This window comes from Notothenia rossii, assembly GCF_949606895.1.
Source record: "Notothenia rossii genome assembly, chromosome: 7".
NCBI lineage: Eukaryota > Metazoa > Chordata > Actinopteri > Perciformes > Nototheniidae > Notothenia > Notothenia rossii.
Genome location: NC_136905.1, coordinates 12,350,356 through 12,370,700, shown reverse-complemented (window position 1 = coordinate 12,370,700; position 20,345 = coordinate 12,350,356). Strand labels below are relative to the sequence as shown.

Here is a 20,345-nt window from a genome sequence, read left to right as displayed (position 1 = left end):
GTAATACACTCAAATGAATCAACAAAGGATTACGATAAACCACAAACTCTTTGAAGTTCCTGTGTTTGATATGTATCCCTGAAGGCGGCGGTTCAACTTTGAGCATCTAAAAACAAGCTAATGACATGTGAGAATTTCCTTGTTGCTGCACACAGCTTTATTTTTTATTTTTTTTGGCTTGCTTTTTTTGTGTGCTGGACCAAAGACAAGAATGACTTTGCCTGCGGCTCGTTTTTAATTTCAGCACTCACCATCAAAGTTGCACAGATGGCGAAGGCCTTGAGGAAAAACCTTTATATATACAGTCTATGGGGAAAACATGGTTGAAAGTGATCAGTAGATAACTTCAATAATCCTCTCACATGGCGCCCCCTTGTGGGATGGCGAGGCATGGAGTCCCTTGATGCCAAAGAGCAGTTTAGGCATTTTATAAACTCCCACCTAGAGTGATTTATAGTCAGCGAACTGCTGGGGATTCACTGTCCTGCTCAAGGGCATGTTGGATAGATTGCTGAGGCACAGACTGAAGCTATAAATTCAGGGTCATGGTGTCACATTGTGTTTGTCTTTTTTCTTCATCTGTGTAAAGTTTAATCATACATTTGTTTCATTTCATATTCCTCTGAGACTCATATTCATGTGGCATTTCACTAAAGGGGGTCAGTGCTCAGAGGCTGTTACAGTGTCTTGCTCAAGGACACTTTGACAGCGATGGACACATTGATCTCAAAGGACTTACTAGTTCATTGCAATGATGATGATGACGACTCACGAGTACTATCAGGCCTGACCTTTTAGTTTCCCGGGTGCTGAAAGATAATCGCCGTTACTGCAGTGAACGAAAGAAATGCGGCATCATGACTTTTTATTCACTTGGAGCTGTTAGGTAATTGGAATACATTCTGTCTGAGCCTTATGGTACCTCCAATGCTATTTCAAACTATAAAATGCCTTCAAATCTACAAAATGATGTGTGCCCGCTGAGCTGAATCTAAATTAAAATTGGATTAGAAATATATAGGCCATTTTGAAGTGTTAAGTTTTCCTGTGCAAATCCACTGCAGTCTCCTGAGTGAAATCAACTCTGGCTCTCTGAGCACTTGAGGCGGGAAAGCTCTCTGCTGCAGTTTGACACGCACCAAGACGAGCATTCATCAATACAAAAAAATGCCCTATTTGCACACACCGCACTTGAGTTATGTTTTCCTTTAATTTATGCCTCTAAAGGGATGCGTAAACAATTACAATTAGTTGCGGCAGTCACAATAAATCACAGCAAATCAGTTTAATAAAACAACACCAGCAGATTTACATGCAAATTGGCCCAGGGAAGGAGGCCACATCAGCAATTGAGGTTTACTATGTTTTGTGCTTCAAGACAACAGAGGGTCTTGTACTTTTAGTTGTTTAGGCTATAAACAACACACTTCACTCTACATCCTACCGTATACGAAACACTAGTTGTAAAACTGCTTCAAACTTTTCATAAATCACAGCTTTTATCTGGAACAGGTAGGCAATGGCGCAACATTTTCTAGTAGCACTCAAATGCACTCCATCTCCACTCGTTACAGAGCTAGACTACCGTGAAGTGTCTCCAATAGTGAGCAGCAGGTCTGTTCATCAGAGGTGACGTACAAGTGGGAGCAGAGGATTGGGAGACTGATGAAGCTGTGATCCAAACACGCTCTGCACCTCCTCAACAACAAGCCGAAGGAACAGATTCATCTGAGGAAAAAAATCCACAGCAGCGTGCGGTGTACACAGGCGCCATGCATAATTAGCACTATAGACACAGTGAGCAGAAATATGCTCGGGCTGCACACAGCGCTGTGCTTCAGAGGAATAAATAGATGTTTGTGGGGTCTGTCACATGCATGAGGTGTTTTGTACTGAAAATCAAAAGATCCTTATGTTTGGTAGAGTGCATTTATATCGACAGGAGAGGCTAAATAAGGTAATGATTGTGCTCGGTGCTTTGAATAATTCAGACGACTTCAGCTGTGATGGAAATAGAACGGGCAATGTGCAGACTATGACAGTTATTGTAGTTATTTTTCAACAGAAGACTTCACACAGGTTATATGTAAAACATATGTTTATTATTGAGAACATAATGGAGTCCTGAAGCCCAAACAATATACAAATCCTTCCTGAGGAGATAAAGATAAAAAGAAAACTGTGCTTTCAGCATCTCACATACATATGTAACATCTGTATAAACTATACACAAACATTCATTTGCCTAAAACAGCATCATAATTCAAGGCAGTAAAGTCAATCTCATGCTCCAGATGTTTGGCTGTAGTTGCCAGATGTGCCGTGTAAGTTAATGTATTTCGATGTGAGGATGAATCTTTCGTAATGTCAACAAATCCCACGTAAAGATGGAAAACAACCGTGCATTATTTTCTCTCTCAAGTGTTATTTCCTTTCCCCTCTTCAACGTTCTCATCACATTTGTTGCTCTTGAGGACATAAATGTTCACAAACAGGTTGCAAATATGTCCTTCTTTACAAAAAAAGTATTTCCTGCAACATCTGGACACTGAAGATACCATCAAATGCTACTCATGGTGCAGTAATTAGTGCATGGGGATATCTTCAGCTGGGGATTAATACACATTTGATGCTTTTGTGTTCATTTAGAGCAAACGGATGCCGTATGCAGGATAGTGTGAGGCTATGACTTCATATTGACTTTATGTTTGTGTTGCTGTGTTTAAGTGAGAGAATGTACAGCAGCAGTGTTAATGTTATTGACTCCAATAAAGTACAGTGGCCATGTTTATGGTAATGCTGGACCATGTCACGTAGTGTGTCTCATTGATGTGTATTTATGAGGAAACAATGGAGCTCTAAAGCACAGAGACCAATCACTTGTAAGTAGGATCAATTCATGGATTTGTTGACAATAATAAACATAATCATTGCAGCCTCATCCTTGAAATTCCGTATGAAATTAGCATACAGAAATAATAGCATTGTTATCAATTGCTGCAACCCAGATAATACATTTTACAAGCGAACCCGAGTTTAAATAAAGCACCAACATTATAAATCAATAAACACATCATCTGTAAAAGTAATGAGATCCCATTGTTTTTAATGTGCTGTCCCTGACCCAGTGCAGACAGTTCATTGTTGCTTCTTCAGCAGAAAGCGTGGCAGATCCAGTGTTTGTGCTGACCTTGTTCATGGCCGGGGTGTGATTACTTTCCAAATCATTTAAGTCACATAAAAAGCATTTAATTGATAAGCGCACATCCATTTGTGGGATCCCCTTCATAGTTAGCTGAGCATTACGCCTGAGCGCCACCGAGGCGAATCCCTTAATTGAGAAGTGTAATAAGAAGCATCCGTAAACAGAAGGCGCAAAATAAATAGTTCCATTTACATTAAGGCCGCCCCTACGGCTAATTTCTTCTTTCATAATTGTCACCCGTCCCAGGGGTGAATAATTTTCTCAGAATAGAGACAGATATATTCATGCAAGCACCTCAAGTGCATTTGTCAAGGTGGTGTTGTTTAGATCTTTCGATGATGAATGGATGAGGGGGTGTGAGCTTGGTCAAGAGCTATGGATCACTGAGCCTGTCTACTCGGAGGAGGCTCAGCAGCAAAGTTTGATGCATGACCACTGCTTCACAAGGCAAAATAATACAATTCACATGGGACTACATGACGTCTGTGTGTAGAGCAGTGTTGTTGATGGCGAAGGATTTTAGGTTAAAAATACATTCAGTATCACGTAGCTTATTCAATACATTCTTTTAATAAGTGCAAATCGAGCATCCTTCTTTTGGTAATTTGACATTCATTTCTAGAAAAGCAGTACTCTAATCCAAAAAACTACACTTTGTAATCCCCATGGGAGACATTTTTATTTTCTTTATAAAAAACTAAGCGACAGAGACACCCGGGTGTGTCAGCCTTTTTGAGAGGAGAACCTTGTGCAGTCACTCTTGCTCGGTGGTACGTTGGATCAAGTGTGTCAGCTGTTTGTTTGCCAGTGGATGCGGGACAGTAGTAGAGAATAGTCTGCTGACATCTGTCATCATCTTGGTCTCCCCCTGTGAGTCTGATGCTGGAAAGACACAATAAGCCCTTCATTGGCAACATGTCATGCAGAAAAAGAGGCAGAACCACAGTGTCACAAACACTCAAGACTAAATACATAGTAATGTCATCTTTTTGTCAATTGTGAAAATGCAACAGCCATATACAAGTGCTGTCAAGAATCCATCAAGAAATACACACTACAGACGAAAGCACACACTGCTGAGGAGACGGTGCAGGTAGAAAGGAGCCTGTAACACTGCACACATGGAGCCATGACATGATATGACAGCTGTAAGTGCACATCAGAAGGAGATATGTGTGCTGGAAAGAAGTCATATCAACAAACATATGGCTACTGTTAGCAGTATCATGCTGTGTCTCACTTACCTGCTCGGGATGGGTGAAGTGTGCAGGATGCCCGCGGCCATTGGCATGCCGGTGAGGATCGACATGCATGTGTCCATGTTGGGGATGATGGTTGGTGGGCCGATGTTGTACTTGTTGGTGTCGTTGAGCGATCGGCATGTTGACAGGAGGTCTAGGGGGCTGAGGCCCTCTGACTGGGGATCTGTGCGCGGTGTGCTTCTTAGGTAGGGTCTGGAACTGTGTGAGGGGCATCACAGGAGGAGGCGCTGGTGGCTGCTTAGCCCCGTCAGCAGGAACCTGTGTCTGTGTTCCGGGGTGAAGCAGAGCAGCCATTGTCTGATGTTTCCTATTCTGAAATGTTTGAGCCCTCTCAGTGTGGGCTGTGAGAGCAGCCTGGGTTAGGTTGCTGGGATTATGATGGGCAGAAGAGTTTGGGAGTGGAGCAGTGCCTCCTTGGCGGGGATGATTGGCACCGTTTATGACAGGCTGTGTCTGTTTGCCCAGGCCTTGTGTTGAAGTTTGGTTCTGTGCTGCTCTCTGTGCCTGTGGAAGGTGATTAGGATCAGCCAACGCTCTTGTATCTGCACCCCGAGGTGCAGCCAGTCCCTGTTGTGTCGTGGGACCTTGTGACAGAGCAGAGCGGCCCACAGAGGCCTGCTGGCTCATGAGAGGCAGAGCCTGGGGGTTATTCCTGTGTGTGGCTTCCTGCCTGGGGGCGTTCTGGCTACCAGGCGTTTCTCTGATGTCTCGCTGAGCGCTCTGCCTTTGTGTGTGTCTGACTCTCTGTGTGTTGTGTTCAGCCTCAAGCTGTGTTACGCTGCGAGTGTTTGGGCCTCGATGATCAGCAGAACGGCTCCGTGTCCGTCGGTCCTCTGATGGGGCTTCTCGTCTTGGTGAAGCTCTGCTCCGTGAAGTGTTTTGGCTCTTGAGTTGAGGCTGAGATCTGCTAGGTGCTCTTGCCTCTGGTATGGGAGGATGGTAGGTGTAGTCTGTGTCAGAGGTGTACTCAGGAAATGTCTGTCCTCTTTGATGCCTGCCGCTGGGATACGCTGGGGTCCCTAGGGGTAATACACTTTTATACGCTGGGGTCCCTCTGAGGAGATCCCAAGAGTTTCTTTCAGACCTGCGAGGGGAATCTGGCTCCCGCTGGTACGTCTGTGTGTCGGCGTTTTGCTGGAGAGTGTTGTTACTGTTATAGTGTGTGGATCCAGTCGGGACAAGTCTAGGCTGATCTCGGTGATCTGCTTCTATGTGAGCATTCAGTGGGGGGTCATTAGGATAGGGCTGTCCACTTTGCATTCTGGGGTTTGATTGCTCTGTGTGTGTTACGTTCTGATGGGTTTGCAAAGTGTTATTATTGGCAGTATTGGTAAGAGGAAATGAGCTGTCCTGCTGAGGCTGATGGCTGTTGGCTGGGTATGAGTTAAGATTGACATGTATGGTGGGCATTTGTGCATTGTTGTTTTGCTGGGCACTCTGCGGCAGTGTGTTGAGGCTGAGGTGGACCCCCGACTGCTGGTTACCGCCCTGGGCACCGCCAGTCTGTATGAGAATGCTAGGATTTTGCTGTTGTGTGTTCGGGAGTGTGTTTGCATTTTGAGCATCAGTGTGAGTAAAAGCCCTGTTTTCAATGCCATTGTGAGGGTATGAATCTGCATTATTAGATGCATTTTGTAGGAGTCCATTTGCGTGGGTACGTCCATTCTGTTGGTGTGTGTCGGAGTTATGCTGCCCGTTCGGCTGCACTGTCTGTGGGTTGCTTATTTCAAGAGGGGCTGCGTATACGCGCTCAGGGTGGCGTGTGTGATAGAGGGGGGGTTGGGGACCTTGGCCCAAATCCCTTGCACCATTAGGTTGTGGATCTGGAGGCTTAATGGGAGCAGATGAAAAATGAGAGGAGGGAGAGAAGAGACAGCAAAAGAAAGATGGAATGAGAGGGTCATTTGTGAAAAGCCCATAAGCACCAGCACATAGACTGGATCAAGACAAAATCAATGGTGAATCACATGTAAACTTTACTGAGGCTTACTATCAGCCTGGGATTTGGGTTGTCCCTCTGCACAGGCACAGCAGAATCTCTTGGTCTCTGTGCTGCAATAATAGAAATGATAATGAAGAAATCACTTCAGTGCTCGAGCTATTATGCGATGTAAGAATGAAAATAAAAAGATTTTAAAAAAAATGCTTGACTCAACATTAATTTACAATGAAAAAGTGGACAAATAAAAATGTACACGATCGCAAACAAAGACTTACCCCTCCTCCGTCGCACGAGAAACACAATAAGCACAACGAGGAGCGCGATGAGGATTAGCAGCAGAAGCAAAGAGCCAATCACAGTCCCCACCACTTCCCCGACGTCTAGACACGTGGCTGGAATGTTAAAAAAAAATCATGTCAAGGGGAAGAATTAATAATGATAATGAGTCTGACGCTCGGACTGAAAATAGAAGTGAGAACAGGAGAGGAGAGAAGGGGGGGGATTCTGAAAAAGAATGATAGTTACAGCAAAGACCGAAATGAAAATGGAGAAGAGGAAAGAAAGTGTGAAAGTCACTGAATGACTTTGAACACGTTCTCTTAAGATCCACTTTCTGCAGCTGGGATGACAGATACAAGAAACTGTCCAAAACCGACTCTCATCATTATCAGTCACAGAGAGGCCAGGCTCCACTATAACTCACCTACGATGGCCAGGTCTGTCCCCTGCTCCGACGAGCCCCCGGTGATGCTGTTTCTGGCCGTGCACACGTACCGGCCGCTCTCATCTGTTGAGAAAGTCTGAAGGTTGAGCAACCCGCTGTCCGGCTGTCCGGTGGTGACCGTCTGTCCGTCACGTTGCCATGAGAAAAGGGCAGGGGGCAGCGAGTCAGACAAGCAGGTGAGACGCACCTCCTGTCCCACCAACACATCCCCTCCCCCAACACACTCTTTAGCGCTCTCCTTGGTCAGCACGGGGGTGTCAGGGCCATCTGGTTTGGGGAAGATCAGAGGACATTCATCAGCATCAAAAACATTTGTTTCACAAGTACAACAAGAGAAATCTGTATTCAATAAAGCTGCCTCTAGTGAACAGATGATGTATTCTGTTCAAGGTTTTATCTTTCTGTCATTTTTGGGTTTAAGTCAGCGTAAAGCCTTTTAATGAAACCTCCTCGATCTCTTTGCCGTCTACAAAGCTGTGCACTTTTTTGTTTGAGGTTAAATCTAAAATACGAATGGCTGCCACCACTTGAAGAAACATCAAAAAGCATTGTGAAGTCCTGCTCAGTCTGGAGAAGTACTGCATTGTGGGTAAGCACTCGTTACACAAGTTACTGCAGCCTGCTGTTCAACACAGCTTGATCTACACTTTACATAAAGTGCTATATTTTTTTGTTCCATTACTTGTATTGAAAACTATAAGAAATAAATGAATGAAATAAGTTTGACTTAAGTCCATACAGTAGTTCTGTTATGTAAGTATGCAACTTCCTCCAGTAAGAGGGTGGATTGGGTTATCTTTAACAAAACCGGGCAAACTACTTCCAGCCATTATGCTAAGTTTAGCTTAATGGCTGCTGGTTCCAGCTTTAAGTTTCACTGACAAATATGAGAGTGGTAGAAATCTTCTTATCACTTTTGTTAATAACAATTCTGATATTCACGTGATGTGTCTATTCAAATATCTCGCAGAAAGGCCACATATTTTCACATTCTAGCTTAAAAACATGTGAGGTGATTTCTGTTTTGTATTAAATCAAATTTCAGGTGTGACGTAACTTACTGGGGAAGTCTGTAAGCATTTTGCCTGTTTTCTGATCATTCATCAACTGAGCTATTAAGAGATTCATCTATAATGACAAAAACAATGATGATAAGAATCCTTAGTTGCAGTTTTAGTTTATATAACAGTCTGGTGTCTGGGTGGACATCAGAAGTGGTGATTAAAAATAAGTGTGACGAAAGAAAATCCACTTTTGGCATGCATAGCCCCAACAGATTTCAACAACACCCGCAAATTGATGTGTTTTTCATTTGGCTAAGAACCATCTGTTTAATGTTAGAGGACAACGATAACGGGCCACTTAAATATGCCAGTGGGATGATTGGTAGTGTTTGCTATTACTGTCACATCAGAATTAAGGATGTGATCAACACAACGCTCAGGCAGCACAATGGGCCCAAGTGAAGAATGTCCTTTGCAATCCGAGTGCATCTTAGCACACTGTTTGCAGTGCAGTGTAGATGGAGTAGATAAGCTACTGCTGTTTGCAGTGGCTGCAGCAGATTAACGGCCACTTGTCTTGATCAAACTCACAGTAGACAGTGATGCTCTGTGTGGTGGTTTGGGCGCTGACAGGGTTGCTGACGGTGCATGAGTAATCCCCGGCATCACTTCGTCTGGCTGGGTTGATGACTAGAAAGCCGCCTGAGATGGTGATCCTGGCGTCGGTGACGATGGCTGCACCTCCTTTGCCCCACTGGACTGCAATATCTGTCCCAGCAGTCCATGTGCACCGCAGAGACACATTCCTCCCCTCCATCGCAACTGCGGGAACAATCAGATTCACCCCCGCCACTGCATCTACAGGGAGAGTATGAAAATAATGGGTTACCAAAGAGCTACAAAAGCAGAAAAAAGGTTTCTAAAAAAGGCACTATGGCTGTAGGTAGAGAGCATGAGAGTATACGAGAGCTCACTTCAGATGTTGGACTGACACAACAATACAGGGCAGTTTTATGTTTCTGTTGAGGATCATTTGTGGTAATCAAAGCAAGTGAGAGCTGAGAAGGGACAGGATTCAGATAGAAGCACAGATGGTGAGTAAGAGGGCAGACGGTGTGAGTGGTAGCAGAGATGCCTCTTGGCAGTCAGCCTAAGTTAAATAATTGGAGAGGGAGAAGAGGGGGCGTGCTGACGGAGAAGGCTGTGACTAAGACGAAACTGCAGCAGCAACAGGAAACAAACAAAAACATCCGAGCAGACACCAGATAGCTCTAATCACTCGCAAATGTTCTGACTTGAAACTTGCCTGTGCTGTGAATAATTTAGGATTTTAGCTTATACTCATTTCTAAAGCAAGTTGTCAGTGAGTTAGTGGGAGGTTGACAGTCGTGCTCAAGGACACGTATGTGAACCGCTGTGAGTTTAGAGGATGTGACCTTTCAGCAATAATAGACTTGGTGCTTCGAACAATTTGGTCTCCCTGACACCCTATTAGCGCCGGTGGTAAGAGGCATGAGAAAGACTAGAGCGACATTCCTCTAGTGTGGGCTAATAAAAAGTAACACTCAGCTGGTCCAGCTTAGTTACAGAACTGAATGCAAATTAATGCAAATACTGTATGTAAATGTACGTTACATATTTAGACAGCTACAATATCAAACATCTAAGAGCATGAGCGCTGCATATCAAATGTGTTTTATTAGCATAAAGCCCTGAGCAACTAGCTTCATCCCCTCCTCCTTTTTCCTTCATTTTACTTCGCCTACCATGGGTCACTAATTTTATTATACCTCCCAGACTAATTCTCTTACTCCCCAAATCCTCCCTCTTCTCTCTTCACTCACTTCTCTTCCTCCTTTATATTATCATACACGTCCCCACCCCTCCTACCTTCCTTCCTTCCCTCCCTTTCTTCTTCTTAAGTCTTAAATCAGGCACGTTTCTTTTTCTCTTACCAAAGACTCTCAGCTTTACCGGTTTGGAGTTAGCAATAAGGTCTGTGGTACCAGAGGGGGTCACCTCCACCGTGTAATCCCCCGCATCTCGGAGCTGTGCGCCTGCGATTCGGAGCTGGTTTGCAGAGATGGTGACCCGACCCACGAACTGGGTTCCCGGGTTAATCGCTGAGGCTCCTGAGCTCCACTGACCAACAGTCACTCCTCCCTGGAACTGCCATTTCATGGAGAAAACCTGGGACACCGTCAGCACCGTGAACACGATCTCAGAACCAGTTTGAACCAGAACCGGGTCAGTCTGGAACTGGATCTCTACCGGCTTCTGAGCCAGCACTTTGGCAGAGAGGAGGACTGAACAGAAGAGAGAAGATCAGTTTAATAAAGTACATTTACTCAAGTTCTACACTTGTTCTCCCTTTTTGATAAAGCTTATAGTTAGGGCTGATTAGATTCTGCCCCTAGTTTTGCTGCTTTAGGCTTAGTTTGTCGGGGGACATCTTACTTCTACCTTCTCTCTGTCTGTACCTGTGTACTCTCATGTTCCGAATAACCCAGCTTCCCCAAATTTCTTTTTGGTGTCTATCTACGCCGGGATCCGGAGTCATGGATGATCCTGTTGCTGTGGTCCTGGATCATAAGTCCTGGATGGATATCCTCGTGGATTCATCTTCCTATTATACACACATGCATTTCCAAACATTTGGTCTACCTATGTTGTAAATGTATTATCTTTTCAATTTACACACGGCATCTATTGCACGTCTGTCCGTCCTGGGAGAGGGATCCCTCCTCTGTTGCTCTCCCTGAGGTTTCTCCCATGTTCCCCTTTAAACTGTGGGGTTTTCTCCGGAAGTTTTTCCTTGTACGATGTGAGGGTCTAAGGACAGAGGGTCTGAGGACAGAGGGTCTAAGGACAGAGGGTCTAAGGACAGAGGGTGTCGTATTGTCATACTGATATTCTGTACACTGTGAAGTCCACTGAGACAAATGTAACATTTGTGATATTGGGCTATATAAATAAACATTGATTGATTGATTTTTGCAATTTTCATATACTTGTACTTGAATATTTTTAATTGATGTTACTTTATTCTTCTACTCTACCACGTTATTGAGAGAAATACTACATTTTATACTCTTATTTGACAACTATGGTTCCTAGTTATACTTTGGAGATTACGATCTGTAACTTTATTTAAAGTTATATGAATCATACCATCATCATAAAATCATACCAGTGTTTGTAATTGTGATCCCTTGTCCACAAATGTTTCAAATGTCTTTGAATATGCAGCTTCACCAAAGAGTGATTTATCCTGAAAAAACCTTTTCAAGTCACAAAAGGTCAACTTATCAGTCATATTAGAAAAGTATTTGGAGTGTAGCCTATGTGAAACTGTACGCCGATGTAGAGGCACTGAACATATTGAGATATCTATTGAGAATATTACAAAAAAGACCCAATTAATCATGCAAAAATGCACTAAAATTCCCCTTACATATTAATGCGTCAGCGTCCAATCTAAACATGTCATATACTCAGTTACAGGGCAAGTTTGCTGCGGAAAAATACATTTTTATTTGGATGTTTTTAAGATCATTATTCTGAAAATGCTTGTCCAATTTCACAGGCAATTTCTATGTGGGACATGAACTTGAAAAAAGACTATTTTCACTGGTGGCCTCGCTGAGTAAACAATGTGAAGGCTTCTTTCACCCCTGCAGAGAGCAGGATCTATAGAAACAAACAGGCCGGGATCCGGGTGTAACAACCTATTAGTTAGGTACACACTCTTTTCTCCCTCATAGATTTAACACCATGTTTTTTTGGATTGAAAGTGATCCCAAGCTAAACATCTATTTTGTGTTTTTGTTATGCTGACTTAACGTAATCCGTGTTAAAATCATAGTTGTCGTCTCTCTTCTCGAGAATCTGCAGTGCATAGTCAATTCCTCAGAAACAATGTTGTAAAAGAACCAAATATTCTACAGGCTTTTAACTGTTGTATGCTGTGTGTCCATTGGCAGGGTGTTTGTGAATGACAGATAGAACAAAGATATATGTTTTTGTATTTGGCAGCCAGACCTTTGTTTAGGTTTCTGTACAGATTCAGGCTGGGAAACTCAGGTAGAATACTCAATGCCGTTTTACTGGCAAATAAAGCAACCACGCAAGAGTGCTCTGGCCAATGCATTGTAGAGAACCAAATCAATATGGTGCTGATCAGTGTCGCTGGACTGCCTTCAAATGATTTTCACAGGGGAGCAGTGTATCAAATGACAAAAGGTCAACAGAGAGATGGATTGAGTTCAGGTTCACTCGCATTGCTGTTAAAGACGTCAAAAGAGTTTCGGTGCCCCGATTAAAAATATCACCGGCCTTGTGACTTTATTAGAAGAGACGGGAAGATAAAGAGACATGAGTTCAAAGAAAGAAATGAGTAACGCAGCACAGAGCAGATGCATTCATGTGCTGTGACGGGTTTTCCAAGGACAAAAGAGCAATACTAAGTCCTATTTGATAAGTTACAATTAATGTGTATCTACAAATATAACTCTTTTATGTACCTTGAATGATGATTGGCCCTGAAGTCATGCCAAAAACTGTAGGAACCTTAAACTGATAAACCACACATTAAGGGGTGGGTGGGTCTAATAGGTCAAACTGCTAACTTGTAACAATTTACTTGATTATAAAGTAACCGCTGCACCTACAAATGTAAAATGAATCACCTCTTAAGCATCAAAGGATGTTCGTCAGACCACACATTGACCACACTGCAGGCGTTTAGCATAGAAAAAAGGGTTAATTCGCAATAATTGCAACAGCGTACGTGCATGCTTTCACACAACCGCAGACACACACTCTGCTGCGTGCATTGACGCCGGCCACAGATGTAAACAATACACTGTTCATGAGTGTTGCCATGGTAAGTTATGCACCGCTTTACGCTTTTTGCCGCATTCTTTTTATGCGAGTTTGCAGAAAAATAAACACACACTCACATCTTTGACCTCTATGTTACATGTCAGTCTGCTAGGGTGGAAACTGTGGCGGCCAAAGGTCGGGGAAAATGTTTTTGAGGAAATATTGAAACCAACAAAGTGAACTAAAGGGCTGCTGGTGGCAACTCAAAACCCTGCAGATTGGATCACTATTTATTTGTATTTTAATCACAAATAGACGACAGCAACATTTGTATTTAATTATATCAAAATGTTGCTGATCATTACTTTAATTATTATCTTTCATGCATGAACAACAAGCCCTAGCTAATGAACAAATTAAAATATAATTTACATTCCTGTGCTCCTTTCCTGTGTTCCTTGTAGCACAAATGCCTAAAGTAGATCATTTGTATGCACCCAAAACTGTGTTATATACCCGGTTATGGAACAACAATCTGTCATTTTGGATGGGAAAATTGATACCAGCAAATATCTTAACAACCTTAAAGTGCAGTGAATTTAGAAGGGTAAAGCTGGTATTAGCCAAGGGTGATAAAGGAGGAAGGAACGCGACAGGTTTGTTCTAGACATCTTCTCCAAAAAATAAAGAAATGTAAACATACTGTGAAGGTCAATTTGATTGTAAGGCCTTGGGAATGTGTGAGTGTTGCACTCTTCTACACAGTAGCAACAACTTAAACAAAGTCACTTAAAAATCAACATAACAAATATGAAAGCTGAGCCGGATGAAGGACAATACCAATAAATCATACCTAATATGAAACTCCCTTCTGACTCTTAGTACTAAGTTTTGGGCATTTAGCACCGTAAGTCGTAAGCCTTTTTTTAAATCACTCAGATCCCAAATTATATCATGGGTCATTGTCCAGCAGCTGGGCACTGTGGATTTAACACATTTTATTCAAAAAATTATAATTAGTGCATCTATTGAGGACCGTTTTCATCGGTGTTGTAATACATATGTATTGCTCTAATTGTGAATTGTTCATCAACCCTATCTTTCTGCTGTCCATGACACCCACTGTTATGCAATAATTTAAGTGCATTAATAAAGTCTATGAGAAAGATAAAGATATATCAGGCTTCCGACAATACTGAAGAGGATTGAAATCATTGTGATTTGTTTTTTCATGATATTTGTTATTAACAATGAAAACACCAGCTTTATTCTTTGAATTGTACATGCTCGGTCTATGTTGATTTTTCATATGTAAGTGGCCAGTTAGTTTGTATACAGGCTGAATTGGAGGGAATACAGTAGGACATTTGAAGTCATATTGTCATTAACAATAGCCAAGTATCGGTATTGGATGCTGTTTCATTGTTAATGCATGAGTAACAACCTTGTTTCACTACTGTATTAAAAGAAACTGCAGTACTGCCCATCCCTATCGACATATTACCAAATACCATACAGATATAGAAAACAATGGCCTCCCATTCATTGTGAATACTCACAACAGTTCAGATTTGAGAGCCTGTGAGGAGTCCCTGAATGCCTCACGTCACTCACTAGTCAGTGCACAAACGGGAAAGCAGCCGCGCAGGTTTAAGAGCGGTTAAGGCGAGCTTTGTGCTTCAAAGATGTAATTGATTTCCAAACGTGCTAGGAATGCCACATTTTCCCCTCCCTGGACTTATTTTTTTTACCACAGAAGAGACAACCGATACTCTGCTTTAGAGAGCTGTTTGAAGCATTTGAACGCTGCTTTCGGAGCAGAAGGAGAAGACACCGTCAGTGGAAATTGTTTTACCTGCCAGCGACAGCCTGAGAAGAAGTAAAGGTTGTCTCATGTCTTCAGTCAGGCCGGTCTGCGGGGAAATGAAACTTTTAAAATACATTTGACATACTTCTTCCAGTAAATGCTACGGTTTATTACCTTGCCATATGCTATTCAATAAAAAAATAAACCTGAAAAACTAAATATTTTCCGCGTTTCAAAAAGGATAGTATAAAACTTACCAAAGTATTTTCCCTCGGCCGTCATGTTCATGTTTTTGCCAAATTAAAGTTCCGTGTCGCTTTGTTTTCGATACTGATAACTCTACTTCCTGTTTCTCCACTATTACCTGCTGAGGACACACCTGTTTTCTTAAAGAGAAAGCAGCCTGAATAAACAATGTCTGAAAGTAAACCTTTAACTATATTTAACTGACAGCTGTTACGAATATGCTTACGTTTCAGATTAAGATTTAAAATACTATACCACGATACATTTTACAAAACAGAATTCATTGAGATATATTAAACTATTGAAAGTAAGATTCACCTCGAACAGCTGTAACTCTATAATGCTGCTTGTGCATTATTGTGTTACTCTAGGAATGCCATGTAATAAAATAAATAATAAAAATAACATATAATAATATAATACACAGGTCACATGAAGCATTTTTTTTATTTAAAGTAAATTTCGCTGACAATACTAGTATTTTTGACATAGTTGTATTGGTACGTTTGCTTGAGAAAAGGCTCTGAATGGTTTTTCTATCACTATTATTTATACTACTTTATAGTTGTGATGTTTTTTCATCAATAATAGTAAACACAGTACATTTCTTGAATATAAGTACCTTGATTATTTCCAATGCAGGTTTTTAATGATGGCATTGCAGTAATGAGTAATTATACAAACAAGAAACATATTAGATATCCTGAAAGTTCCACACACTAAAAAGAGCATCATTAACTATACATGTAGCGTATTTATACTCTTTTGTTTTCTTATATTTTCTTGTAAATGAATGAAATCCTACTGTGGAATACAGTCCCACACTGATAGCAGTAATGCAAAGTCCTTATCCCTTTTTAGAGAATGTATTTATTAGATTTTATTGACTTTCCTGTTTGAAGGTCAATCTTCTTTGCCCTGTTATGTGGCAGCTATGATCTGATAAAACAAATTAATGATTTGCTTAATTTAACCACTTGTGGTATAATATGGATTAATGTCAAGCAAAACAAGGACATCCATTAGTTTGTGCATAAAACCATAACATGATGACGTCCGCTGAAGAAAAATACTCTGAGAACAAAAGTGTCGTGATATCTTCCAGATGTTATATTAGTGCCACCCACTGGTTAATTCCAGCTACCAGCACATCTTTGTAGTCAAAGATCTCAGTGGGAGCCACAGCTGTGACTCCCATGATTATTCACAAACCCTCTGAAAATACAAATGGATTTATAATCAGTTTTAAATCACTTGTTAAATCTGTGCCCCAGGATGCGTTTCATGAAGTCGGAAAACGCAGAGCTAACCCCCTGAATAAGTGATGTCATTATGTTTCAGTGCTTTATTAGTGAAAAAGGCTCCGCTGATGCACACAGTAGTAGCTGTTCTGTGAAAGAAAGAGTCCAGAATAAGAACTTAATTTAAATGTGACTACGACACTAAATCAGCTAATTGTTTGTCTATAAGGCAAACTTTGTATTTAAGGCGTTAAGACTGGATAGTCCCAGTAGATTGTGTGCGCTTGAAATGTGTTTGCATGCGAGAGACAATCATAAACAAAACAAATATATCGATTAATACATGTACTACCTACTCTTAACAATCCAAAGCCAAGGAAATGTGTTGTGTCTGCAGGGCGAATAGTGTTTGTGCTGGATAAGAAGCCTGCAGCACAAAGCCTATTTCATAATGAGCACCAACATTGTCATTGGTTTCCCTTCAAAAGAATACCACTGCGTTTTATCAAGTTTACAAACTGTATTGTTGAGTGAGCATGTGTTTGGAAACAGGTTAGATGAGGGGGGGATGAAGTTTAACAATGGAGAGTTGACATATTCAATGCACAAGCAACATTAAACCTTTACTGTACAGGAAATGGGGGGAGACGGGGAGGGCAGGAAACTGCTGGAAAACAAGTTGACGCCTACTGTACGTGACTCACTGACTGGACCTGACCTTAAAAAGCAGAGCAGAGAGGAGAACAAAGTCCTGAAACATTAATTTCAACTCAGGTTTAATGGTGGCTTCAGTAATGGTGGTAGATGAAGAAGCCGTCGTCTTTAACTAGATAATTTCTCACAATGAAATGGAAACTACTTTGATTTTTATTTTGAGCAATAAATCTACTGGCAGAGTGAGTTGCGCTGCACCTTAACCTCTGGGACAGTGAAGTGGAAGCTTTGTTAGTTTCAATTTTGGAGAGGTAGGTGATTCCCACTCTGTGGCCTTCTGATATGGATGAGTTCAAGGTATACAGCAAAGGAAATTCCAGGTTATATTTAATGCATGCAGGTTGTGTTCCTGCTCTGCTATCACTGCTTCCTCTCTCTCTGTTTTGTTGTGTCAGCTGTGCTTGAGGGGATTCATTTTAGTTTTGGCAGTCGAACTGTCCCTATTTTGTTCCAAGTTGTGATTCAATTGCGGTATGCAATGCCAAGAGTGTTGTTTGCTGGATGTTTTGCAAATAAATTAATGAAAAAAAAGAATAACCCTCAACATTGGGTTTGCATTTTTTCTAATAGAGGGGCATGCTGCTTTAATTGCTTTTTGCTCTCATTTTAATTTTACATTTTCTCTGGAGGGAATTATTATTCTTGCTGCAGTGGCACCCTTGCTTCACGAGTACAGAGGAAAGGGTGGGATGTTTCTGCGGTCATGGACAAATTCCTCTGTCTGTTCTCCCTCTACATCAGCAGGTGTTATGGATCTACATTATTTCCCGAGTTGGAAAGTTGCCCTGCTGCTTCTCTTGGGTAAGGTCTTTGTTTCCAGCCAGCATCCTAATGATATCTGTTTAAAACTCTGCTTGAAACTACAGGAAGAAAAATATTTTCTGCAATGCGCTCTGACACAAACACATACTTACTTGTTATATGCCTTTTGCATAAATAATAAGCTTACATTATTTACATCTCCTTCATCCTTGGCCTATCAAGTTAAGACGTGTGATTAATACTCGTTGTATTAAGCACAAAGAGGCTTACCAGGCCCACTGCATTTTGACACAGGATTTAAGATATTGATGGGGTTTGATGGATATCATATTAGGCATGGGCTGTCGTGCGCTATAAATCATCGCTTGACATTGTTTGACAGAAAGAAGCCATACATATTCAAGTACATGCCGAGGACGAAGATGAAGTATTATGCCATTGTTTGTTTTACTAGCCTTCCATTCTGCCCAAACAATGCAAATCCTACAAATGCTAAAAGGTCATACTTCCATCCATCCATCCATCTTCTCCCGCTTATCCGTGGTCGGGTCGCGGAGGTAGCAGTTCCAGCAGAGAGCCCCAAACGTTCTTTTCCCTGGCCATATCAACCAGCTCTGACTGGGGGATCCCAAGGCGCCCCCAGGCCAGCGAAGAGATATAATCCCTCCACCTGGTTCTAGGTCTACCCCTCGGTCTCTTCCCAGCTGGACGTGCCTGGAACACCTCCCTAGGGAGGCGTCCAGGTGGCATCCTAACTAGGTGCCCGAACCAGCTCAACTGGCTCCTTTCGACTCGAAGGAGGAGCGGTTCAACTCCGAGTCCCTCCCGGATGACCCAACTTCTCACCTTATCCCTAAGGGAGACACCAGCCACCCTGCGGAGAAAACCCATCTCGGCCGCTTGTACCCGCGATCTTGTTCTTTCGGTCATGAATATGAAATACTTGGGATCATAATAAGAGTACAAACTGCATGTAAGCAGATTTCTGATGCAATAACACATTTCTGTCCTCAGTGCCATGCGGGCTGCAGTGCATGTCGGTGCATGTACTCAACGAGGAGCCTGTACATGTGATGCCGGGACAACAACTCATTCTGAGGGCTCAGATCGAGCATGGACCCCTGGAAGAAGTCTCCTCGGTGACCTGGGAGAGGGAGCCTGAAACTGGAATGACTCACGAGCGAGTGACACTGGCCACGTGCCCGGGCAGGAGCCTCAAGTGTGCCGGCACCAGGCCAAACGTCCATGTGAATATGGAGCAGCGGGAGACAACACTTGAGATGAATGCGTACGAGGCAGCAGACGGCGGCGTGTACACTCTGACTGTGACGGATCACAGGGGGGCCAAAACCACCGCACAGTGCATCGTCAGGGAATATGGTAGGAGTATGATGCCCAGCATGTGAGGGAATTTGTTGTGAAGCCTCAAGTGATACTGCAGATATGTTTAAACAATTAGTCCTTATTGATTAGTGGAATTACCCAAATCTCATATTATTTTCCAATCATCAGCCATTCATTCTCATTTACTAGGCCCTTAAGACAAACATTATGATGTCTGGTACAACACGCCCCCTGATTTATGAAAGGCGCAAAAGTTAAAACGCATGTGATGTTTGACTTTATTTATCGATCAAATAAGGTGACCAACTTTTAAGGGGCCATCTTCTCCAATTAAACGTTTTTTTCTGGGCAAATCTCTCATTTTATCAACCTTCGCAAACAAAACTATCCTATAATTGACGTCCAATTCATTATATTTCTTTTTCTTTTTTAACAGATGTAGGTTTTTCTTCTGAGCACTTTTCAATAAGTTATTTAAAGACCACAAGCTGAGCACTCTGAGACTTGGATTTGCATTTTTTTTTTTTCTTCTATATCAAACAACAATCACTTAATAGTTAATTGCAATAATAATTTGATGAATGGATAAAGAAAATTATAATAAGATACAGCCCTTGTTTATTTTGTATTCCACAATATATAGAAATGAAATTTATAAGGATACAGGGTTAGTTCAAATACCAAATTGTACTATCTCAGAGTGGTGATATAGAAGAAAAACATATTTTAAATCCTCAACAGCTGCAACGTCCCGGTCAACAGTTTAATGAATGTGTTTTAATTTCACGCCAGCAGGCATTGTTTCTTTCTGATTTTGGAAGTCTCATTTAATAATTAAAGAATTTGCCTATAGGCATTGCTTGCTGGGTCTCTCTTTTGTTTCATTGCTTCTAGATAATTCCTGTCTCGACGTAGCTTACTAGTCCTCTGTGTCCAAGCTTTTATTTTACTCTCATCTGTCTGCTCTAACAGTATCAATTCATCAGCTTCACTCTTCTCTACTTCTGCCGCTCCCAGGGCTATCCATCATCCCATTCTCCGACATTATGCCTCACCCGCCGGGCTCATTATTGTTTCTGAAACTAAACCAGTTTCTCCTGACAGCATTTAACGCCTCTCATGATTCTTTGTCTCAGAGCCTTTCGGACAGCCATTCGCCATTATTCTTATTTTATAATCGAGAGATGCCCACGGCTCCTCTTTCTATCAGGCTCTGAGTTTTTTACCTCAAATCCTTATCCTCTCTTTCCACTCTAATCCTCTCATCTTT

General features: G+C 42.0%; 2 protein-coding genes across 8 annotated transcripts; one reads left to right on the top strand and one right to left on the bottom strand.

Annotated features, from left to right (window-relative positions):
* Positions 1-2,080: 2,080 nt before the first annotated feature.
* LOC307046783 (uncharacterized protein) lies at positions 2,081-15,339 on the bottom strand. The gene is made up of 9 exons (XM_079693390.1): positions 15,026-15,339; positions 14,817-14,874; positions 10,093-10,443; positions 8,729-8,995; positions 7,113-7,400; positions 6,685-6,801; positions 6,458-6,519; positions 4,450-6,297; positions 2,081-4,087 (listed from the first exon to the last, which is right to left on the bottom strand). The coding sequence occupies exons 2-9, from the start codon at positions 14,854-14,856 to the stop codon at positions 4,058-4,060; spliced, it is 3,003 nt and encodes a 1,000-aa protein (XP_079549516.1). The 5' UTR covers positions 14,857-14,874; positions 15,026-15,339; the 3' UTR covers positions 2,081-4,057.
* On the top strand, positions 14,580-20,315 carry LOC307046784 (uncharacterized protein). 7 transcript variants are annotated; one of them, XM_079693395.1, is made up of 3 exons: positions 14,580-14,840; positions 17,711-17,770; positions 18,746-20,315. In XM_079693395.1, the coding sequence occupies exons 2-3, from the start codon at positions 17,719-17,721 to the stop codon at positions 19,135-19,137; spliced, it is 444 nt and encodes a 147-aa protein (XP_079549521.1). In that variant the 5' UTR covers positions 14,580-14,840; positions 17,711-17,718; the 3' UTR covers positions 19,138-20,315. The 7 variants fall into 7 exon arrangements, with proteins under 7 accessions (XP_079549521.1, XP_079549523.1, XP_079549522.1 ...); XM_079693397.1 differs by having other exon boundaries at positions 14,580-14,846; positions 17,714-17,770; XM_079693396.1 differs by having other exon boundaries at positions 14,580-14,846.
* Positions 20,316-20,345: the final 30 nt, after the last annotated feature.

Coding starts and splice junctions, on each gene's coding strand:
- LOC307046783 (XM_079693390.1), bottom strand. CDS start 14,856: ATGAGACAACCTTTACTTCTTCTCAGGCTGTCGCTGGCAG. Junction 10,444..14,816: donor TCTCAGGCTGTCGCTGGCAG/GTAAAACAATTT, acceptor TCTTCTGTTCAG/TCCTCCTCTCTGCCAAAGTG. Junction 7,401..8,728: donor ACAGAGCATCACTGTCTACT/GTGAGTTTGATC, acceptor TCCCCAAACCAG/ATGGCCCTGACACCCCCGTG.
- LOC307046784 (XM_079693395.1), top strand. CDS start 17,719: ATGGATCTACATTATTTCCCGAGTTGGAAAGTTGCCCTGCTGCTTCTC. Junction 17,771..18,745: donor TGCCCTGCTGCTTCTCTTGG/GTAAGGTCTTTG, acceptor TTCTGTCCTCAG/TGCCATGCGGGCTGCAGTGC.